The 25234-nt window shown below is 36.8% G+C and overlaps 3 protein-coding genes across 13 annotated transcripts in view; 1 reads left to right on the forward strand and 2 right to left on the reverse strand.

Annotated features, from left to right (window-relative positions):
• The window catches only part of LOC111868705 (serine/threonine-protein kinase PAK 3), a 46880-nt gene extending 42327 nt beyond the window's left edge, over positions 1-4553 (reverse strand). Inside the window, exons 1-3 of one of the 2 annotated variants that reach the window (XM_023859608.2) lie at positions 4386-4553; positions 4103-4212; positions 3803-4001 (exon numbers count right to left, since the gene is read on the reverse strand). In XM_023859608.2, the coding sequence (XP_023715376.1) occupies positions 3803-4001; positions 4103-4158 (255 nt within the window). In that variant the 5' untranslated portion in view covers positions 4159-4212; positions 4386-4553. Of the gene's footprint in view, positions 1-3802; positions 4015-4102; positions 4213-4385 lie in introns of those variants that run through there. The other variant, XM_023859609.1, reaches the window with a different exon arrangement.
• A 116-nt stretch (positions 4554-4669) lies between these two features.
• LOC111868709 (ras-related GTP-binding protein A) lies at positions 4670-21965 on the forward strand. Of its 2 annotated transcripts, none has more exons than XM_023859626.2 (8): positions 4670-4826; positions 5483-5582; positions 7634-7700; positions 8957-9179; positions 9270-9365; positions 11745-11959; positions 17646-17761; positions 20113-21965. In XM_023859626.2, the coding sequence occupies exons 1-8, from the start codon at positions 4815-4817 to the stop codon at positions 20205-20207; spliced, it is 924 nt and encodes a 307-aa protein (XP_023715394.1). In that variant the 5' UTR covers positions 4670-4814; the 3' UTR covers positions 20208-21965. The 2 variants fall into 2 exon arrangements, with proteins under 2 accessions (XP_023715394.1, XP_023715393.1); XM_023859625.2 differs by lacking the exon at positions 20113-21965 and adding an exon at positions 18782-19413.
• LOC111868706 (probable phospholipid-transporting ATPase IF) overlaps positions 18102-25234 on the reverse strand; it is a 166378-nt gene continuing 159245 nt past the window's right edge. For 7 of the 9 annotated variants that reach the window (XM_023859620.2, XM_023859615.2, XM_023859614.2 and 4 more), the window contains one exon: positions 18102-18841. The gene's annotated coding sequence lies outside the window, so the exon portion shown is untranslated. Of the gene's footprint in view, positions 18842-21984; positions 22482-25234 lie in introns of those variants that run through there. The other 2 variants (XM_023859613.2, XM_023859611.2) reach the window with 2 other exon arrangements.

Consider the following 25234-nt stretch of genomic DNA (forward strand, 5'->3'; position numbering starts at 1 on the left):
GCACAGCACCATCTAAGACTATTCACGCCTGTATACTTCTACTACAAAGTTACTTCTGAAACTAGAATGCACTGATTTTACAATTTAATGTTAACACAATTTTACCACAATATTTATCACTAAAATGATCACTGTGTTTTTTACACAGACTACATAAACAGAGAATAAATTGTGAATTTGAAATAAGAGAATAATTTGTAAAATCTATCTAATGATTATTCCCTATAAGCAGCATCAAGAATTATATCAATTCTGGCTTCAGGTGATGCATAACTATTTAAACAATCCTCTGCTGGTGTAATGAAACCAAGAAAGCAAAACTGGGTGCAGCCCAAAAACAGCCTTCAATATGAAGACTGGCCATAAGTGGGCTTGTACATTACACATATTCAATTAAAAGAAATACACTATTTTGGAAGTTAATAACATAACATCAACAATTCCTAAATCTGTATTTCAAGATAAATGTCCAGAATATTTCACATTTTAAATGGGCAAATGTTAACAGTATGTTCAAGCACTTACATAAATCTAATTTTAACAGACTACATTGACAATTGCAAGATAATTATTTCCTCTAATTATGATTTTTCAAATATGCTGGCTACTGCCATGAATTTTCACAAGTTGTCATATAAAATTAACCATGTAGCAGTAATATAGACCCTGGCTTAACTTCTATATTTATAGGGTAGGTATAATATGAAGAAAAGTGAGTATCAAATTAAAATTATAATAATACTAATAGAAAGTCTGTAGTCTAAACCAAGCAGATGCAGTGGACAGAAGCAGCAAACAGTGCGGGAATGTGGAAATAAGATTAAAGCATTTCAAGACATACAAGTAGTGTATATACAGAGAAATTAATTAGACTTGTCAACAACTTTAAGCTTGTGAAACCTACGAAAACCTCCAACTTTTACAAACTGTACTTACATACAGAATTACATTCAACAATGGGTACAACATGTCTTCTTACAGAAATAAAAATTTTGACAAAAAAAAGAACAGCACATGTATGGCAATTCAAAGTTTTACTGATCAAATTTAGGAAACTGAGGAAATGATATGAGGCAGGAAATTTAAATAAAAGGTGTCTCATCTATCACCACTTCAGAATTATGGCATATTGAAACATTAGTCCTGACTGTTCTCTATATTTGTGTGACTGAGCCTTCGTAACATCACGAGACACTGCATTCACTTATGGTTCACATTACTTCCACCAGTGGTGAAACAAGATGGCACAATTTACTTTAACCATTTACTAAAAGAGTGGATACGCCACAGAGGTGTGGACTGTGTTTCCATGTTCTCGTAATTTGAACTGACTTCATTTATACTTAATGGGACACATCAAAGAAAACATTTACACTACAGAAGTACAAGATCATGACAACCTGATCACATCCTGGTAGCTGTGACAGACATTACGAGTCAACCTAGAAAACAGGTTCATTTGACGTCATCAAGAGGCATTCATGTGAGCTAAAGGAACAACTTATGAAGAAATACACTCAAACATTTGCATTAAATGTACTGTAAATTTTAAGCTGATAAGTGTTAATAACTTTCGAAGCTTTTCTCTTCATCCATTGTACTTGAAAGTAACAAACGCACATATTAATTGTAAATAGATGACTGCATACATAAACCAAAATTTGTTCAATTTTCTTAAAAAAAATGGAAAAATATCATAACTCAACGAAGGTGATGAATGGAACAATTTATTTACATTTTCTGTTCCAATTTATCTTCCCAGAAAATCTCACACACATACACACACATTCTTTCTCAAGAGGCTGAATCTGGCTGACCCAACTGAAAAAAGAACATGCAAGTGGTAGCAGAATGTGCTTTAAGTGATAAGAGGACAGGGAAAGAGACCATCAGCTAGCTTTATTATGAGGTGCCTCTTTTACCATTCACCTTGTATTGCTCTGACTGGAGCTGCAAATGATTCACTGTCACATATATCAGTTCTCTTTGTTTCTGTCTATGTATACAGAAATCTGTTTCACGTTCTCACGTACAATACTGAATTTAGATTGTGAAATATTCATTTGAAAAGCAGTCTCCCCCCCCCTGTATAATGCTTATGTGAAAAATAAACCCAATAAATTGTGCAAGAGAAGGTATCACCATAAGTATCCTGGTATTTGAGTTCCAACTTCGTCAACAGTTTTCAAAGTGGTGAAGAAAGTATGCTCAACTGCATATTTCTTTGGAAAAGAAACAGAATAGGCTGAATATTGTGCTAACTGAGGAAAAGCTTGATGAAATAAGAGCCAGATTAGAACTTTCAACTTGTAAATCCCTGATATGATTAGCTCAAAAGCACAGGCTTCAACAACAGCAAGGTGGAGTGCAACTAAAAAATAAGACAGGTTCAAGCAACTCAAGAAGGCAGTTATGACAGGATGTATTTCTGTAACTGGCTTTTGTGGGCAGTACAAGACAGCATCCTTCACTCATTCGTTTCATTTATTATTGCTGGAACCTGGTTCCAGCTGTGTGGGAATGTCAATGTTCAGAACAATAATTAATCTGAGATAGACTTCTGAAGTACCCCTTCACAAACAGACAACTGGTGTGTAGTGTTCCATTCCTCCACCTAAACTGAAATGGGAAGACAGTGTCAACCAGGATATCAGACTTCTTGGACACAGCAAGTGGAAGGGACTGGTATCAAATGGGGAAGAGGGGAAGAAGCTACTGAAGAGGGCCAGGGTCCATGCAGAGCCGTCACACCACCGCCACCATCACCAACAACGATGATAATGTGCCATTACTGCTACATGAATGGCTGGAAACATACATTTTTATCATACCATTAATTCAGAGCAGTATGTCAATGACATTCTCCTGCCTTGTTTTTGGAGCATTACAGAAGACGAAAGGGCATGTGGATATTATGTACGAGACAGTGCTATAGCACACATAGTTAATTAGTCAATTTATGTTTTAAATGAAGTTTCTGAAGACAGCCAAATCACAGATGTGACCTCCAAGGTCTGCAGACTTATATCCCTGTGATTTTCATTTGTGGCGAAACCTACACACCAGTTGAACTTAGCACAACACCTTTGAAACAATTACATCCATCAAGGTCACTGAACTCAGGCTAGTGTCAACAGTCTTCTTAACAGACTTGAAAATTGTTTAAAAGCAGAAGGGAGATGCTTTGAGCATATACCATAAGAGTGAATTCTTCTAAACAACTTATTTACTTCCAGAAACACATATCTATGTTTACAATATGCAGCACATTAGCTGTGACTTGGGAGTTCTACTCTCACAGGCGATACTCAAAGTTCTGGCTAGCAGACCAGTGTTAAATCAGACAATTCAGCCCTTCAACAAAGAATCTCTGTGGGTGTATACAAGTAAGAAGACTTATGCAGATTTTTCAAAAATTGATTTGCATTCTTTTTGTGACATGTAAATCTGATCAACAAGACTGAATAGTCTTAATGCACATTAGTGCGCTGTTGCAAAGGCTATTCAGAACAGTCTGCTTCATACTAAAAAACACTGGACTGCATTTTTATGTACAATACAATCACAGGTAAATTTGAAATGTTAACTGTTGCTTCCTATCAATAATAATCTTATTCTTATTTAACACAAACTGTGCATATGGTTCTCAAAAGTTACCAGGCTTACTTCACTACACTGGCAATGATTCGTGTATACAAAAGCATTATGACGCATTCTTCTTAACCATGTATGCCTACTGCAACTTTAACCTCATTTCCACTTATAGGGATCAATAATTACGAAAATATTAAATTGGTCTTACCGTGAATTCACCCGTTATTGCATCAAATCCAACATGAACTGTGTGTTCAAAATTTGTTGGGTATGAAATGTTAGGTTTCTCACTATCCTTCCCCTTTTGTTTCATCTTGCCTTTCAACGTCTTTTTCTTGCGATCGTCTGCATCTGGTTCCTTGGGAAGAGGACGCATATCCACTGGAAGATTTGGGGTAGAATCACCCCTAAAAGAAGTGGCTGAATCAAATAATTCTAAAATCATAAGCTAATAGTCTGATTCCAAAAATTTAAGCACAGACCGTAATGTGTTCTTTTACACAATTACCTGTTACTTGTCAGGCGCACAGGAGGTGCTGGGGGCTTATCTTCATCGTCTGACATAGCGACACAAGATGCTACAAAAAATTAGCACTCTGCAAACTTCAAATGAAGCACCTAACAAAATAATTATTTATTATTAACACATACTGAAATAATGCTGGGTTATGTATGAAAACAAAGTTTCTTTATTAAGGCAACAATATTTGATTAGAGGTGTTGGGCAGGAAGGGAAAAAGCACCGCAAGGACAGGTCTCATTCATATATGGAAATAGCCAATAATACTTACCTTATCTCTATTTTCTCTCAAGATCTCACTGTCAACCACATCTGTACATATTAAGGTTATGACACCATAAGCTATTTACCAATGGAAGGCATTACTAATAGCAATATTTGGGATTAATGTAACCTTTACCATAGCCTTTTATCACCGCCATGTACTAAACTCCATTAAATCAAAGAGAAACTAACTTAGAGCGGGTTTAAGAGAGCGACATATTGACTAGCCCATCAACTTTAACCCTCTCCAATATGTCCATCTCTTTGAAATCAGAGGATAGGGCGGCGCGAGGGGCGGTGGAGATCGGTGGAGATGGCAACAGCGTTAACAGCTGTTTCGTGTGTCGATCAGAGTTGTGAAATATATTCCAAAGAATTTGTTATTGAAGTATTATAAAACATCCTTCTTTAAATTGGTTGTAAAAAGGAAGAGAGCATGAAGAAAAAGGTGAGCGTTATGTTAGTTAATATGTCGATTACGTTTCAGTTCCAGTTGCATATTGTCATGCTATTTTTCATATGTTTAAATTTGCTATTGGACTAATAAATTAGTGAAATGGCAGAATTTGTGATATCGTAACACATGACCTATTCTGAACAAGATACAATAATAGTACATCGTCTGCTCCTCTTTTTATGTTCATTGATTCCCATGACTAATGAACCAGCTAACTCTATGGAGAATTGTTGAATATTTCATTGTCTAGACCAGGTTGCACATTGCAATGTCAGTTTGACTGTGACGAGTGCAATATCCAGTCCGGTATCCGGACAAAGGATCTGTGAAACCATGTAGCTATGTATGTATGTATGTATGTAATACCCCTGTGTTTTTTTTTTTTTTTTTAACTAATATTTGTTCAGCGAGTCAAGATTTTCCTCTTCATTTATGGACTCTGAAGATCCATTACCGTGTTCTCAAGAGCCTGCTGTTGGGCCTTGTCCATGAAAAAATAAATTCAGTCCATACCTTCCCAGCCAGTCATTGAAAATAACAAACACAATATTATTAATTGGGTAATACAGTCTCCTTGTTGGAAAGGCAAAGGTACTGATATCAGTTTTATTATTTGCTGATCATTTATGTATATCAAATGTTTTCAGGTTTTGTTAATGGGGAAGAGCGGATCTGGCAAGACATCAATGCGGTCAATAATCTTTGCTAATTACATTGCAAGGGATACTCGTCGTCTAGGAGCCACAAGTAAGTTTTATTTTAGTAAGATTAAGATTATTGATCTTCAGTTTAAAACATTGTAAAATTCTGTGTGTGATACATTTTATTTTATTCGTAGTTTATTAAAGATGCAGTCAGTATCTTAGACTATGATTTATTTAATCCGTCTTGCAGTGCATACATTCATTTATCTCCTTCTTTCCCTCGCACTACATGTTTCGGCATAATAATGCCATCTTCAGGTGCTTACTTGTCCACGTCAAACCAGTTCATTGCATGCCATGTTCACACATTAAAATAACTAAAATATGTATCTATCATATACATTGTCAAACGTTAAAAGTATTAAAATTGTTCAGGATACCCCATCACTACGTCGCCCCTCACTACGTCAGTCACGCCCATTCTCCTTTGTTGGAGCACTCCTTCACTATCTTGTGTGTTGTGCTTTTGTTGTGTCGTGCTCCTGCGACTGTGTAGCATCAAGTAGGTGCCTACTATATTGAATTGAATTGAATTTATTTACATTCTATAAATCCTAATCAGGTTAGTACCTTAATGCACCATTGCTCTCATTTAATTGATAAGTGAATAGTGTTACTTTCTGAAAGTACTGGAAGTTTTTAGGATTGAAATCTGGTCCTCCCATCTTGTGTCTAAAGCCCACACCTTCACACTTATTGTTACTGCCCCCAGCATTCTGTTTGCTCACACTTATGAATAAAAAAATCTGTTATAATGTACAGGTATTTAGTGCTGTGCATCCCTTCTGAGCACAGAGCACAGGCACTGAACAGAAATGTAACTACAGGTCATAAACATAAAAAGTCAATAATTTTCAAACACAATGCATATGTGTACATGGTTTTGATGGCTAACAGATGGTATTTGGAATGTTCAGTCACTGGCCTTAGTGATATACATGGATACCTCACAAGACTGCTCTATATCTGTTGTCATAGTCATGATACTGTACCGAAACGCCATGTGTTTCATAGCATATGTGGAGTGACCAAAACTATGATATGATATTGTGGTCCTGACTGTCAAATAATGCTATTACTATAACATCTAACACATGTTAAGACCCATTCACGCCGTATGTAACAACACTGATGGAATGAACCAATAAAATATATGCTGATGTAGTTCAATGAGTATGTTCACATCATACATTTACATGGACTGCAACCAACAGGCACTGGCCAGCAAAATTTGGAAGACTGTTTTGACCTTCTGGTGCCAGTTGGCTGCAGAGAGACCTGTAGATGCTATAGAATACAGCAGCCTGATGTGTTCAGGTCAGTGTGAATACTCAGGAAAACTGTCAGTCTGCTGATAGCCCTTTCCCTGTCAGTGTCATTATGAGCAGTGTGAATAGGCCTATATTAGTATGACACTGTCATTGGAGGGGACAGCTATGCAGATTGAGACTGATAAGTAATCCCATCTACAGGATGGTCATGATGACAAATCTTATAAGGAAGCACATGCCTTATGCGACTAAGGTTCTACCTGAATTAAGATTTTGTCACCTGTGAACTTATTTGATAAAATCAAGTGATTATCTCAATGGCCCAGTAAGCAAAGTAAGGTGACACCATTGCTCAAGCAGTTAGTCACTGGCTTCACACTGTCGCAGCCCGGGTTCGATCCTGGGTCTGGTAAAGTGGGATTTGTGGTGGACAAAGTGGCGCTGGGGAGGGTTTTCTCCAAGTAATTTGGTTTCCCCTGCCAATCTTCATTCCACCAAATTCTCCAGCATAATCACCCAGGGCAGGTGCAATAGGCCAACCAGTGGCCACCGTGCCGAGTGGACCCAGCTGGACTCCACCCCCCACTAAGCAAAAGCAAAGCAATGCACTTCATTCAAGGTGCACAAATTCTTGAGGGTTAAGTTTTAGAAAGAGAGTGCATGATAAATCGAAGACAGTTGCAGTGCAAGGGTTGTTTACTGCCCACCCTGTTAGTCACTTATTTCGTATGTTGCACTTGCTGCATGTGAGGAAACTACCAATCATACCCATGGACCCTAAATATTTTACTAACAGAATGTCATTTCTTTTTCACCTTTGCAGTTGATGTGGAACATTCTCACGTCAGGTTTTTAGGAAACTTGGTTTTGAACCTTTGGGATTGTGGCGGGTAAGTAAATATGCACAGCATGAAGTATAATTCAGGGCAAGATAAATATCCATATCAAAATTTATCACTAGATTTTGGTGAAAATGAGATATTGCAGTTTTCTGGTTCTCTGTCTTGTGTTTACTGTCACATACTTCTGTAGGTTTGTCTTGCAAGTGTGAGATTTCAGAATGTGATCTATTCTCAGTCATATTTAAACTGCAGTTCAAGTCAATGTCAAAGTCATTTTCCCAAAAATTGTTGTTAGTGGACATAGTTCACTCCAATACACAGGTGGCCATTTATCTTTGAAGTTCTGAATTTGGTTGTACTACCTCCAACTAAGCATAGAATCCACTGATCAAATTTAGATGGGGATTACTCATATTATTATTATTAATCTGTAGTTCACTTGCTATGACAGTGCAACCAGATTTTATTAACAGTAAGATTTCAGGCCTGAAATGTTAAATTGTCATCTTTTATGTTTGTTGATATTCATTCTGATACGTTTTGTCATTCCAATATACGAAGGGGGACCCAAAAATAACCGGAAACAACCTGTTGCGCTCGCATGCTTTGTACTTACGAGTTGTGCTGCTAGGTGGTGTTAGCTGGGGGTCTCCCGCGACTGTTAGTGAGCTGGCGTCAGTCTGAGTTAAGTGGTTTGTCTGTGGTGCTCTGTTGTGTGCGTTCCTGTTTCAACCCTTTGGCGATTAGTGAGATGGCCGACCAGAAGGAACAAAGAGTGTGCGTGAAATAGATGAAGATCATCAAAAGACCATTGACCAACTTTCTGAGGAAACGAACATCTCATGGAGCACGGTGCAGCGAATTTTAACTGAAGGTTTGCACATGAGACGGGTGTCTGCAAAATTTGTTCCTCGCTTGCTCGGAGATGACCAAAGAGAAAACCGCATGAATGTTTGCCGCGACTTGAAGAGTGAAGTGCAGTTTTCCCTAACAGAAAGCAAAATTTCACGCACACTCTTTTGTTCCTTCTGGTCGGCCATCTCACTAATCGCCAAAGGGTTGAAACAGGAACGCACACAACAGAGCACCACAGACAAACCACTTAACTGAGACTGATGCCAGCTCACTAACAGTTGCGGGAGACCCCCAGCTAACACCACCTAGCAGCACAACTCGTAACTACAAAGCATGTGCGCGCAACAGGTCGTTTCCGGTTATTTTTGGGTCCCCCCTCGTATATCTTGTGTGCCTTCAGTTTGGTGAGGAATTTTTATATCTTTCATTGGTGCTGTTGTCATTATCAGTCAGGAAGCATTCATGGAAAACTATTTTGCCAGCCAACGGGACAATATCTTCCGGAATGTGGAGGTCCTTATCTATGTGTTTGATGTTGAAAGTAGAGAACTTGACAGAGATATGCATTATTACCAGAGTTGTTTGGAAGCAATTTTGCAGAATTCACATGAGGCAAAGATTTTCTGCTTGGTTCACAAAATGGACCTAGTTCAAGAAGATCAGCGAGATATAGTAAGTGAACATGTAATTGGAATGAATAATGAAAGTTGTGATTAAAGAACATAGAATACATTCATAATTCTCTTCATATTTCCATTCCAGATATTTCGAGAACGAGAGGATGATCTGAAAAGATTGTCAAAGCCTTTAGAATGTACATGTTTTCGAACTTCAATCTGGGATGAAACCTTGTACAGGGTAAGAATTGTTCTTTTTCTGTAATATTGTATTCATCTACACAGGTTACACTTCTATACCCAGTGCATTAGAGACAAGACTGATATAAATGAAAACACATTTTTCAGTTTCATTGGTGAGCATATAGTGCACAATTCTTTGTTTTCAAATTTTAGGTATATGGAATATTTTTATCAGAAATATACATAATATCATGGATAATTTAACCCAGCAAATCCTAGTACAAAGCCTATCTCATCATCACTGAGAAGCTGAACAGCTACTCGCTGAGATGTTTTAAGTAGTCTTAGAACATCATTATTTTCATCTTTGACATTAGGCCATGCAGTGCCATATACCATTTAAATTATAAAATTTGAGGTTAAACAGAAATAACACACAGTTTTCAAGAAACGCTATGTTTATGCAGCATTAATTGCTGATCACAATATTTAAGGCATATTCATAATGAAAGAATATGCTCTTTATAGAACTGCAAGCACATTCTCCATAAATTTCTCCCTGCATGGAAGCATAATATTCTCTCACAGAAATACATGGCATCACAATATCATGATGGCTATTTCTAATTCCCTCCCCTTACACACATGCACGCTCTTGTGTGCACACATACGTTTTAGTGAGTGCATAAATGTTGGCTACCATGACAGAATACATTGTAAAATTCAAAATAAATATATGCATATAGTTTTACAATTGAATTGTTTGCACATTCCAAATTTTATTAAGAAACATTTGTAGAATAGAAAAGTAACAAAGAGAACTATAGAAATAGACTATGTGGTGAATTATATTACTGACTTAATATGATAGTAATAATAACAAAAACAAATTTTCATTGAATAATTGTAGAACAAAATATTACACTAATGTTATCAGCTGTTTTATGATTCAACTGATAATTCGTTCTGTGTGTTTGTGTGTTATTTTTCTCCAGCTTTTCCCCTGAAAGTTATGACGCTCCAGTTAGTTCCACATATCAAAGAGAGTTGTATATATCAGATGTACACCAGTTTAACCTTTAACATATGGACTTTTAAATTGCTGGGAGCCCTCTGCAGCTGGTATTTAAATCACCCTAATTAATTAACATTGCAAACTTCAGAAAAAAATACATATTTTCCGTTCTATGCAACATAGAAATATGAACTAAAAGGAGTCTGAAAGACAATAAAATTTTCTACATATACTGAAAAGAGCAATTTTTACAAACGAAAATTAACTATGATTATTTTGTCATGAAATGCAAAATATAAACTTTATTATATATGTTATGAATTTCCAAAGGACTTACCCGTTGTTTTTTCTTCAACCTTGAATCATGGTGATATTATAAATATAGTCACACTATATACAATAATATTTTCTTCGGACTGTACACGAGTTTGAACTGCATCACTCCACAGTTTACGATACACTCTGACACGGGGCATAGCACTTCTCAAAGCAGTCCACCTCACACAGAGCGACACCACCCTTTTTACAATAGAAGAGCATGCTCCTGCTTTTCTTATTTAGCGAAACTCACGACATCTTTGTTTCCTTTTGGTTGGCCAGTGTTGTGAATGTTTCACCTCCAGTCAACTCAGTTGGGCCCCCTGATAACTTTGGCCTTCCCCTGAGAAACGCCATTGACCGTGATATTTGGCTTGTGCAATTGAAGAATCATCTTGGGGGAGGGGGGTTTCTAGCAAAATCGAATAAATTATGTTGATTGACAAAGCGACACTCTCACCTGTTTGTAATACTCGCAAAATAGTGATGCAAAGTAATTATAATACTAGTCGAAAAGAGTGCCAGTCCGACACAGATACTGAAAGTAGCAGTGGCGAAGATGCCTTTTACTCACAGAGTAATACTGGCTCAGTGGGTTTATACCTCTTCCCACACACAAAATAAAAATGATATATAAAGAAATATATGACAGTCTGACTCTGACTTTTTAACTGATAAAGAAATATTAGACAATCCGACACTGACCTCCTACTTGATAATTCGTCACTGAAAACCAATCCTTGCATGCGTCACACTTCCTTGAAGGCTCTGGAAGCACTCACATGCAAGCACAGAAGAATATTTCCTCATCAGTTCTCAAAACAAAGCTGGGCTATATTTGGCTGACCAGGTCATAAACAGTCATATCTAAACCAGTACCGTGATAAACAATTTCTTTGTTCAGAGCTAAGGAATGAACCACTGACATGACCTCACATAGGTTTGTTTTGGTTTCAAACCCAAGGTCAAACTGTCAGCACTCCCAAAGAGTGCAGGTGTCCTGCATCACATATATATGACGCAAGCAACTGAGGCTGCTGCTCACGTCATATATATGACATTCGGACGTTAAAGGTTAATTAATGTAAAATGTAATGTTGACAGGCCTGGTCTTCTATTGTATATAAGCTAATTCCAAATGTGAAGGAATTGGAGCAAAGTCTGAATCAGTTTGCTAACATCATTGATGCAGATGAAGTACTGTTGTTTGAACGGGCAACATTTCTAGTCATTTCTCACTGTCAGCGACGTCCACACAGAGACGTTCATAGGTTTGAGAAGGTGTCTAACATCATTAAACAATTCAAATTAAGTTGCAGGTATGTAGTTATGTAATAAATAATTTGTCTACATTAAGAAAGAAGCTGATCAATATTCAGGAGGAACATGTTCCTTGTATGCTTAAACAGAATCTCAAGTGTGTACCAATGGACGCAGTTTGTGACATCACCTGTGTGTTTGAATGTCAGTCATTAACCATCATTTCTAAACACTAATTGCTTTGAGCAGTTCTGCTAGAGTATATGATTTTGGTCTAATATGGCCTAAATCTAAGATATGTATTGAATTATAATTCACAGAAAGAGATGTAAAAATTTCTTAAGGGTATTAGTATATTTGTGTTAATGTTGAATAAATTACCTAAACTTGACCAAACATACAGGGTTTCAGATATGTGAAAAATTGTGACATCTACATATAACAGTGATGTGTTCAAAGTTATCTAAGTAAAATAATCTTAATTCTATAAGAAAAATGCAATATTCAGGTTTTCCTTTTTATGATTCTGTTAGAAGATGTTTTGTTTTTGTGGCACCAGACTTGATAAGCCTAAAAATTTAAATGGAATTTCTGGATACTGTTCATCCCACATAAAGTGCACCCAAGTATGTGTTTTGAAATTACCTAGATGTCAGACATTCCTTTTGCTTCCAAAGGATGAAATTCTATATCTGGGTAAAACAATTTTCAGTCCCATAGGTTATTCTGGAGCTGGGTTAGCTCAGTCAATATAGTGACAGGCTATGGGCTGGACAGCCCAGGTCTGATTCCTGGCAGTGCAGGATTTTTCTCTTCTCCACAGCATCCCGACCAACTTTCAGGCCCACCCAACCTCCTATCCAGTAGGTACTACATCTCTTTCCCCAGGAGTAAAGTGGCAGGGGTGTGAAGCTGACCACTCACCTCCATCTAATGCCAAGGTCAAGAAAGGTGGAGCTATACTTCCATTCCCCCATATGTCTTCATGGCATAGTGCTGACCTTTTTAAGCACAGGGAGAACTGTACCTTATCTTAGGTTATTCTGCTTGAGTAATTAATAGTACCATTCCTCTGTGATGAATAACTTTATGTATGAATTAGACAGTAGGTGACAGATTGGACTCTTGAGTACCAATTTTAGTTTAAAACTTCATTCAGCTGTAACTTGAAGTGAGAACTTTCCCATAAGAACCTGCCAGAAGAAATTAAAGGTAAGATGACAGTTTACTTTACAGCAGTCTTTTGTATGGCAGGAGCAGTAATATGCTTTCTCATAGTCCCCACTATGAACCATGAGATATTAAAATCCTGAAAGTATAATTGTAATTTGAATATCTTAGTAATCAATGCAGTGTCATTATTATGGACCAGATTTTTATACCCTAATAATCCATTAAATATGTATGCATTTATGCACGAGAAACTTCCAAAATATGCACATAAAATGTTCATACCAAATATTAAAACTGACTTACGTTATTTTAAGACACAACAAATCAACATTTAAGTTAATTTTATGTAATCCCTGAATAATTCACTTGTAATGAAAAGCTATTCTTAAATACAAATGATGCAACAAAGCCAACATTTTTTCATTACAAGTTAAAAAAAATGGTACTCACATTTAGCTCTCTAAGCTTTCAACTTCTCTTCCATTGCAGTTCACAGTTAATGAATTTTTTAGGTTTTCCATAGTTAGTCACCTCTTGGTGTCTCATAAGATGTCCTTATATTGGGAAAAATTTCTTTCCACCTCACAGGAACTAAAGTGTGCATGTACAAAAGCCACTATTTGGTCTACTGTTAGTGATAATGCCTTGCTTAAATCCAAAATTTGTAAATTATATGAAAAATTTGGTCAACCTTTTCAGTGATCACTGTCCTCCAAAGTCAGTATACAGGCAGATATGAAAATGACTGACTCAACTAAAATGGCCCCTCCTTAGAATCCTACCAAGAGTTTTGCTGCAGTTGCAATTTCTGGGTTTACACATAGTACCTCACCTTCAAAGGCATTTGCCTTGGATGCCACCATAGCCGTTCCTTCCCTTAAGGTTTCTATTATGCAAGAAGATTGTTTTGAAACTGTCACAAAAAGAAGACTGGTGCCCCTGTGGTAAATACTGATAAAAATCAGCAGCCTCTCAGTATGCGGAACTTGGCTTCTTTACTATTTATTTCGTAGAAGGAAAGGGTCAAGGCTCTTTTCATTTCCAGATTTAGTCCTCAAGTCACTGCTGTTGATGTTGAAAAGCAACTGAAGGAATAATTAACCTTAAAGAAGTTGGTCTGCACCAGACTTAAATTTAATTCTTATGCATCTTTTCATGTTTCAGTAATTGAAGATGAGTTTCTGCTCATCAGTAACACTGGTGTTTGGCCTATGGAGTGCTTGATTGTTCCTTTTTATGGTAAACACACTCCTGATCAGGTGTTCTCAAATACACCCACCACTGAGGACACAGTTCTGCCCATTGGTTCTAACTGGAAGTATGGAGGTAGCCTTGATCCTTCCCAATGATGGTTTTGAACCCCAGTGATTCTGATATTTTTTATCAAAATGTCAGTGGTGTAGAAACAAATGTAGTGGGTTCATAGACAATGTTTACATTTCTGATCACAAAATTTATGACCTTACTGAAACCTGGCTAAATAACATGATCTTTAGTCATAACCTTTTCCCAGTTTCTTATTCTGTATTTCGCACTGACGGAGTTTACAAATTCCAGCACAACTCATGGAAGTGTTCTAATTGGAGTTTAAAATTGATTGCAAGTTGTCATGCTGAGACATGACCATGAGACCACTGAAGAATGTGTGTGGGTTGAAATTCTTGTGACAGTTTCAGTCTACTAATAGGAAATCATTGGCCGGTCATGGTAGCCGAGCAGTCTAAGGCATGTACTGGCTTCACTCGCTTGGAAACTGGGATCGTGGGTTCAAATCCTACTCAGGGCATGGATGTTTAGTTTGTGTGTGTGCGTTTTTCTGCGTTTGTGTACAGGTAGAGGCCTTGTAACGAGCTGATCACCCGCCCAATGAGTCCTACCGAATGTGTAAGATTTAGAAAACCGAAGTGAACGGAGAAGTTCGTGGAGGTAGGCCTAGACTCACTGGGGCTGTAGTGCCAAGGAAAAAAAAAAAGGAAATCATTACTTTTCTCCTGATTGTAATGTCAGTTATTCAGTTCAACTTTTTTGGAACAAAATTTAAATGCACATCAGTACTGGGTAATCATGTTATGTGATTTTAATGTACCTATGATGGGATTAATGGTGCACCACTTCCCAGCTCTTAATACTACTGTAAAATTAAAAGAAATTCAATTCACTTGGCCACATGCTCTTTTGGACTTGACCAATGCAATAACTCTGTTATAAATATTGCACTACTTGGTTTGGTATTCTGAAATATCAGCAACTTAAGCATTTCTATTTCAAACTGTCACATAGTCACTCCTGATAAGTATCATCCACCACTTCTCCTTGATATCACATTAACTCCTGGCTTCATTGTATATCTCTGATCCCTCATTCCAGCTATGTTCAAGGTGATTCATCTGTTGCTGTACAATGGTTTACATCCTTCTGACTGGTCTTATATTCTAACTGGAAAGTCCATCGATTCCACAGTATACGAGTATAATCTCACTACTATAGTGTGTGGAGCTGTAATTTTAGCAATTCCTTATATAAGATCCAAAAAGTATACTTTCTGCGTTGGTTTTCTGATTCTTTAAAATATTACATTGAAAAGAAAAATCAACACTTCAGAATATACAAGAAAAAGTTTGATCACAACTGTAGTATTTTCTCTCATTATCACAAACTGGTCAAAACCACCATTAAAACAGAGAGACTTCATTGGTTAAAATCTGTCTGACAATCTGAAAACTAACCTAAAAACATTTGGAAATATGTCTCCAAGTTTAAAAAGAATGCTCATGTTGTCATCCAACTCAGAATTGGTGAAAATGTAATAACACAGCCTCAGTGTATTGTTGAAGCCTTTGCAGATCATTTTTCTTCAATTCTTGACTCTCCTTCCTCTGTTATTCCAAACAATGCTCATTTTACGTTCTCTGATTTTTTAAACATCCCTTCAATTTCTGACTCTGACGTTAAGCAGGAAATTTGACATATCAGCCTGTTGAAGTGTGTCCATTCAGATGAAATCCCCAGGTTCAGAAATTGTTGCCCTTATTTTGAGTCACATTTTTAATATTAATTTGTTACAAGGGAAGTTTCCCACTCTGTGGAAGCAAGTGACTGATGTGCCTGTTCTAGAAAGGAAACAGTGCTCTAGTTACTAATTACAGACCAATCACAGTGTTAAATAATTTCTCCAAAGTTTTTGAGATTATATGTTCAACTCTCCTTTCATTTTAAATTTAAACTTCATCTCAGCATGGCCTTATTAAATCAGAGCCTACTACAACAAATTTACTTACTTAAACTCTTATGACAGTTTCTCTCACTTCACAAGGACAGACCAATTCAATTTTATTTTGGCCTCGCCAAGCCTTTGACAAACTTCTCCATACTCTTTTGCTAAATAAACTCTGGTGATCTGATCATCATATCAATTGTTTCCAAAGTAACTTATCGTCTAGATTTTCTGTTGTTCACACTTTAGGGAAGTGTTCATCACCCTTTCCCCTTGGTGTCAGAAATGCCACAAGGCTCCACTTTGGGAATTCTGTTATTGAGTATTTTTATCAATTATATATGTGCCAAAATCCTTTCTTCCAAATTTTTGCTTTTTGCTGATGATTTAAAAATATTTTGTGTCAACATCTACTCAAGAGTGTAAATTATTTCAGTCTGATAATAGACTCTGTATAGAAGTGATACATTGAAAATTATATGAAAATTAATGTATTCAAAACAAATATTTATTTTACTTGTGAAACTAACAGTATCCACTTTAATTACGTTGTGGGTGATCTGTTGATCATATGAACTGATTGTGCAAAAGATCTTGGTGTTATATTAAATAGCAAACTGCATTTTCATCATGTTGACTACTTACTTCTCAGGGACTAAAGCTGTTAGGACTAATTCATTTCATCACATTTTTCTTCTTTGGATAATTTAAAAGCTTTATTTATTACCTTAATTCATTCAAAGCTTGAATACACATGTCATCTGGAATAACCTTACTTTAGCAGATTCTAATAACCTGGAAAACATATAAGAAAGCTTGCAAAAATATGCTATAATTGATTCATTCAGTATAATTTCTTTTGTGATTATGAATCAATGTTGAATTATTTACATTTTAAAATGCTTTATTCCAGGTGACAGATCCATGACACTTTATTTCTTATTAACCTTTTCAAGAATAAAATTGAATATTCTGTTGTGGATACAGTTGGTCTCCATCTACCCACTAAGCAAATTAGAGACTTTTCCACCTTTCACATCAGTAATGTCTCATGACTTAGCCCTTCAACAAGATGTTTCACAGGTGCATGTAACATCTGCTGATCTCTGGACGTTTTCAATAGAATTACCATCTCCTTGAGGATACATTTTACTTTGCTTAATCCTACTAAGTTACATCATTAGCTTTAATTTTTAGTATTGTTCTAGTTCTGGCCTTAGTCTAGCTTTTGTTATGTATACACACGTACTTTCAGTGCTCACCTGTTATAGGCCACTTGCTGTTGGCAAACACTTAAATAAAGGAACTGAATTATTATTGTTGTTGTTGTTGTTAATAGCAGTGTATATTTATTTCAGTAAATTGGCTGCTCAATTCCAGAGCATGGAAGTTCGAAACAGCAATTTTGCTGCTTTCATTGATATGTTCACATCCAATACTTATGTGATGGTCATCATGTCTGATCCTGGAATACGTAAGTTTTTCCATATTTGGAATTACTGTCAGGCCAGATTAGGGTTACTTTTACATAATGTAACCAAGGTGTTTGTGGCGAGTGTGAATCTTAACAGCTGGGTATCTTTTGGACAGTTGAATACATATTGCCTTGGAAACTTTCAGTGCCTTAGAGAGATAGTAACTGTGTTCTGTGACTGATTTAAGCGACTGATTAGTCTAAGACTGTTCACAATAGATTTAACAACTTACACCAGTAACATTCCAGACACAATGAAGTATTGTATTCACACACACATACACAAAGGGTATATTTAGAACATTTTTGGTAGGATACAAATAAAGGTATAATCTTTACAGTTCAGTAATAATACTTGATATTATAATTTGGTTTACTCCCACTTTGGTTTCAGTTACATTCTTTTACAGAACAATCACTGAAATACTCTTTAGTATAATTTTTGGTAATGTTGTAAGTTACTGTGTGAGGTATTAAGTGTAAATAGATTTCATCCTCTCTCTTCTGTTGAAGTATCTTTGACAGTTTAGGTTCACCTTCTGATTCATGAAAACACTACTTCACTGGAAAGTAGGATTTTGGAAATATAATTCTCAGGTACTCTTACCTCAGTTGTTAATTAAAACTGACCTTTAGCAGCACACATTGAAAATATGTATTGAGGGGAAGAGAATATAATACTTGCACAAGCTGGTGAGGCTTTTTAAATATAATACTGTTTTTTTCACTGGACTTGTTTAATATCACAGCACATAGCTTTGATGAATACACTCTTGTTGAGGGTAATGTTCAAACTATGATGGATTTTTAAAAAGCTGATACATCACTGTTCACACACACCATTGTAAGGTCTTGGACTGTAACTTCTAAATGTGCCTTTAAGCCTTTATGATGTTAAGTGATCTTAGTTTCATAGTTACAAACTAAAAGACTTGCACAGGACATTCCTGTTGTAACTTTGTATAGTTAACCTGTAGTAACTGGTCATGCCAGTTTGTTACACTTATTTTGATTTGCTAGGCTCCAATGGAAAAGCAGTGGCTGATAAATCAGGTAGAGTCCATGAAGGTCCACAAGGATCTGCAAGAAATACGCAACAGTTTGGAAACATTTGTTACTTTTACATCAGTAATCCTGCTTAAAATAGGTGGCATATAAAATTATGCAGTATTTGAACTGCAGTATTGCTTAAATTAAAATAAGAAAATCACCTCCCTCACCCAGGAGTTAAAGTGAAAGTGCTGAACCTCTCAGTTGAGTGTTGAATGTTAAAGTGGGTGCTGTCAGATTAGAGAGTGGAAAATGGCATGTATCATATAAATAGGGTTGTATATTGTTGGAATTGTGATTGAAGTGTAAAAGTTGTAATTATTACCCTACAAGAAGGATACTATTGTTTTGTAATCAGATGTACCTATCTGATATTGATGGGAAGTAGCAGCAGGGTAGTTTGGCTAAGAATAACTGTTTTTATAGTAGTCTGATACAGACCTAAGAGAAAATAAGTAAAACAGTATGATACATACGACATAATGTGTTTCAGCAGATAAAAGTGAATATGCAAATGCACACAGATGAATGCAAGGGGGCACGTGGTAGCATAGTTGGTTGAGGCACTATGCTACAAGCCGGAAGGTTGCGGGATCAAATCCCGATAAGGTGGATTTTTCAATTTACCTAATCCTTCCAGCCACACTGGCCCTGGAGTCAACTCAGCCTCTAACAGAAATGAGTACCAGGAATATTGTTTGAATATTCTTGGGGGTAAAGGGCGGCCGGCGCGTAAGGCTGACAACCTTACCGCCACCTATGAGCCAATTGTCTAGAAAATATAGGAATCTCAACATCTCAGATCCCTACGGGCCTCCACGGCCTGTTACAGGGACACCTTTACTTTTTACTTTTTTTTTTTTTACATAGATGAATGCAAGGACTGAATGCAATTCATTGAGGAGGGGGGGAATGGCTGGAGCATAATCCTGACTTCATCTGGCATCAAGGTTAGGAGATACCATGCCTCCATATGCATGGTGCTCAAGCCAAAGGATAAATAACTTTTCTTGTAATGAACTTGTGCACATTATGTGGAACCCCTTTGCTAAGTAGACTCCAGAGGTGCAGCTTAGAAACTTTTTATGACGTAAATAGCTCATTTGCTAATGTCATGGCATAATCATTTATAATAATGTAATTTCAGTCAAACTGGAAATGTCAAATGGAAAGAGCCTAGTATACTGCAAGAAGATTGTAAGAGTATTCTTTGTATCTTGAACAAGAGAACTGTGTGTAATCTTTTACTCATAAACTGCAAGAAGACATTTGAAATAACATTGTTTCTTTCTTTGTATCAGCTTCAGAAGCAACTCTCATCAACATCCGGAATGCAAGAAAGCACTTTGAGAAGCTTGAACGCGTTAGTCAGGCACAAAGTTCACTTGCAAAGTAAAATTTTAAGAAGAAATTATGTGCTGAACAAGCTGTGTGAAATGTCTTTATATATGGTAGGATCCTGTTAAGACTTCTCATGGGCCTATCTGCAAAAACTTAGAATGACTTCTTATGAGAAGATAATAAGTAAAACATGTTTGCAGGGGACATGAAAAGTAATCATTCTATATAGAAAGCTCTTAATAGGGGTCTACTATATTGCATTTATGATGCCAGTCAGTTCAAACACTACATATATACATATTTTATATTACAGAGGAAATTATGTGTTTGTATGAAAATAGTCCAATATTTATAAAGTGTCAGGCTATTATTGTGTGTCATATGGCTTTTAACACTGTTACATCCATTTTCCTGTAGTGGCAAAAAATAATTCTCTTCATATTTTTATAGGAACATTGAAAAAAATATTTCCAAATTATAGTCCCCTCGATGGGGAACTCTTCAAATATGTCTCGAACCGATATCTACCGTGCAAAGATGATTATTCTTTATAGTGCAACGCTGATCGATGTTTATGAAAAATAAATGTAGCATGTCTTTGGTAACATACAGGAAATGGAAGTGTGCTCTTCGCATTTGCACATAGCTTTTGACATATCGAGTTTGTTTATTATTATTTATAAAAATACTGAAGTTAAATAGTAAACCAAGATAAAAATTTATCACAGTCTTAAGAATTATGAGACAGAATGCACTGGACTATTTTCATATAAAGTTGGGTTTCAGTCAGAGCCAGTGATGTAATTTAGTTAATCTACTATGCTATTGTCTAGCAGACCACTGGACCACAGTATGATTAGATCATAGATTTGTAAAATTACATTTGTTCTGAACACTATCTGTGGCACACGCATGTCAGTGCTTCAGTGTTAACAGTGGAATTTATTGGCATATCTGATATAATTTGATTTGTAATTGAAACGTCATTGTTAACTTGTGCACATATAACTTTTATATAACGTCCCTATCAATATCATGTCTGCCCATAAATTTATATTGTAGTATGAGTCACTTTTGTGATAAAACACAAGCTGTTCTCGCTACAAGTGTTAAGTATGTTGTTATATAATATTGGTTATAAAGCTTTAAGGTGGAACATGAAATTCTGTAAGTCTCTGTGTTAAGATGATTTATCCAGACTGCAAATGAATGATAAATTTTGTTATCATTTAATGGGAACAGATAATGAACACACTTTTCCTCAGTTTAATCACAAAATGGAAAGTGTTCCATAAAAGTTAGATGTTTTGTATGTATAGACAGACAAATCATGATGGAAGAAAAAGAATCCTGACCATTTAGTTTCCACAGCATTCTAGCCCAGAAAATAATATTGCTCTTCCCAGACGCACTTGTCCATATTTGCATAGTAGAGACATACGAGGTGTATTGGAAAGTTCCTGGACTATGTCAAAAAAGAAATGCTGGCTTAACTTACTCAATTTTGGCTGCCATCTCCTTCAAAATAGTCTCCTTGGGAACATGTACAGCAATCCCATCATTTTTTCCATGCTTCAGAAGCACCATGGAAGTCATTCTCCTTAATGCTGTTGAGTACCACTTGCAATTTCTTTTGGATGTCAGACACTTTCAAATCGCAGTCCCTTCGGCTTCATTTTCAATTTGGGAGACAAAACAAACTCACAGAAGGCTAAGTCTGGCTAGTAGGGAGGATGTGGAACGATAACCATGTTGTTGTTAGCCACAAACTGTGGTTTTCAGGGAAACATGGGCAGGCGTATTGTCATGATGAAGGGGCAATGCAGTGCATGTTCAAATTTTCTTTTAAGATCTCTTGATAAGCTCCATAACTGATCCCAATGATGTCTGCAAGCTCATGGATTGTTTGGCAATGGTCTTCATGGCTGAGTTCTCATATTTTTTTAAACGTTTTCTGTAGTTTTGTTGGTGCTTGGTTCAACTGTATTTGAAACATAAGCGCCATTCAAAAACTGCTGTTCAGCTTCAAGAATGCTCTCCAAAAATCTCACAAAGCATTTCAAGGGTTTTGGTAGTGCATGCAAAACTTGATGCAGACATGTTGCTTGATTTTGCCACCCATCGCAAAAAAAAAAAATGTTGAAAAGGCACTTAAACAATGTGTGTTGTCACATGGCAGACTGATGCAATAAGCTTGTGGAAGTGTGACCTTGGCCTTCCCTCCGATCTTCTTTCACCAAGGCAGTTACAACAATAACAGTCCAGGAACCTTCCGGTACCACCTCGTACTCTTTAACTGTTGAAAGTGGCAGATCATACAGAACTGTTACTGTAATGAGATCAAGGTTGTGATAGGCTGGCTGGACATGGAAGAACTTAGAATTACTGGGTTCTTGGACTTTGTCCATTGTCTGGTGTTCTAGAAACTAAAAAACACAACGTTTCTGAAACCGGATCTGTTTTCGTCCTCAGGTTGGGGGGAAAGACATCTACTCTGCTGGGTCCCTTAGAAAGAACTAACCTCAATCATTGGAAACAGTCCAAAAACCAAGTCATTCTGAGTGTTATGCACCATCATCAGAACCCTTTAGAATGTACATGGGGGAACTTCTTGGAAAAGTGGTCGCTTGAAAAAAGACAAAGCAAGGGATGAGAGAATAAATACTAAAATGGATATGAAGGAGGTAGGTGTGAGAATATGTAATGGATTGAATTACCACAGCATTCTGTAATCTTAAGTATTAGCAGTGCCTGATCCAACAAAGATTTGATTTGTATTTCCTATGCTAATCAGTAGAGCTAGCATTTTTATGTAAATACATATTTTATTTCTTACTGTGTAGATTTTAGAAAGAAGCAATCACCATGAACTGTAGCATTAGCACTGCTATAGTTGAATTTTATTCTACATGTTCTGTCATATTTCTCTTTACTTGAATTTTAAAGTGGAAAGTGTGTATAATTTTTTTGCATGTAATTTGGTTAAATATGTTACTAAGATCCTCCTCCACCCTTCCAAAAGACTTTTCTGCAATGATAGGGAAATCTGGAAGGAAATATCTCTTGTAAAGTAGAGTAAACTGCAACCCCCAGGTATTTCCACTCATTAGTGTGACCTGCGTGTTTGGAATTTTTCCAAGAATTTGAATGGTGTTCCTTTGTATTGCAGTTGAAATCCTCTCCCCTCTCACCAAACATACTCATCCACTCCTAACACTCCTGAAATTTCTGAAAGTGGTTTTAATTTTGTTCAATGAGTTAAGTTCAAGTCTGAGTAGTCTGTATCGTTATGGCACTGGTTGCATCCTCTCTGGCAACAAAGTTAATAGACGATTACTTCATAACTGACAGTAAAACCATAATATGTATGGCTTGCAACAAAAGTACTGGGCATATGAGATCACAGTTTGAGCAGCATGTACAAAGTGCACTACATACTAAGAACAAGCAACTGAATTCTTTGAAGAAGGAAGTGCTCTTCTTAACACAGATGCAGCAATCTTCAACCTCAAGAAATGAATTCAAGGATAGGTGCAATTGAATGGTGTCTGAGAACATCCTCTGGTTTAAACTCCAAATGCCCAAATTTCAATCCTTTTTGGAGAAGTACCATAAGCAACATATTCCAGACAAGTCACCACTTCGAAAACATTAACCTATCTGCTATGAAGAAACCTTGGAAAACATAAGAGGTAACATAGGAGATGCCTTTATATGGGTTGCTATGGATGAAACAACAGATTCCATGGATCGCTTTATCGCGAACCTTGTGGCTGACAAGTTAGACATTGAAGTTCCTTCTAATCCACATTCAATTTGCTCCAAAGTTCTGCACCATACAAATCATTCCACTGTTGCAAGATTTGTGAATGACACTTCAAGTGTTATAGCCTACCAGAGTTCATGAGAAGAAGGTGGTAATTTTGTATTCAGATGCTGTGGCATATATGCCAAAGCTGCAAGTGTGTTGAAAGTGTTTTACCCTAATTTGATTCATTTTAGTTGCCTGGCTCACAGACTGCAAGGTGTTGCCAAGGAGGTTAGAGCCAAGTTCCCCCAAGAGAATAAATTACTTGTGATGAAAAACAAAAGTATAAGATTTGAGGTGTTCACAGTTGTCACTATGAAAAATGCTATCTTCTGGGATGTGGCACCATGTAGATATTGTGTAAACTGACATTTCGGACAAACATATCATCTCCATCTGCAGCCACCTGCTCATGCTGGTTCCTCACTCACAGATTTTTATACCCTGAAGATGGAGGCGATACATTCCTCCGAAACGTTGGTTTACACAATATCTACACAGTGCCCCATCCCAGAAGATGGCTTTCTTTAACACTTTGCGGACCGTGCACCCTTTAAAAGGTTTTTCGCTTTTAAACATGGCGGACCGTTCGCCTGTTAACTGGCTTTTAGAACACGATAAGTTGCAACACACTATACATCTCTCTGGTGCCACCCAAATGAATGACTACTGCGTAATATTGCTCCGGAATGTTTGCCTAGTATGTAGTAACTTGACCTCGCTGTTTTGGTTCCCCCTCCAAAGGAAAATAATCTTTGACCCTTCAAGCTGTTATGTACCAGGCAGGATGTTAGTGCAATATGAATCAAGGACAGAAGCGGTTGAAGACGAAGCGATATCTCAGAGAAAAAGAAATAGCTTACTCGTTCTCCAGTGAGCTATTTGACGTGCCTTGTGAGAGGGGTAGTGAAACTGAGACAGTGGCAGTGACGGGTCAACAAACAAGTGTAGCCACAGACAATAAAAGTGAAAGTAGCTCCGACGAAAGTGCAGGTAGTAAAATTGCGGGTACAGCCACATGGGGAAAAGTAGACACAACACAAATGTCTGAAGTAGCAGAACTGTTTTTTGGAGATAGAGATACTCGTGTTGTGAACATGATTTCCACAATTCACAATTCGAGCATGGTTCATGTTCAAAGGAGACATGGACAAGTAAAGAAGCCTATTTGTATTTCTGAGTATAATATGTTCATGAAGGGAGTTGATAGAGCCGATCGATACTTGGCCTATTATTCTCTTCCTAGATAAACAATAAAGTGGACAAAGAAAGTT

This window comes from Cryptotermes secundus, unplaced genomic scaffold (genome assembly GCF_002891405.2).
Source record: "Cryptotermes secundus unplaced genomic scaffold, Csec_1.0 scaffold1359, whole genome shotgun sequence".
Classification (NCBI taxonomy): Eukaryota; Metazoa; Arthropoda; class Insecta; order Blattodea; family Kalotermitidae; genus Cryptotermes; species Cryptotermes secundus.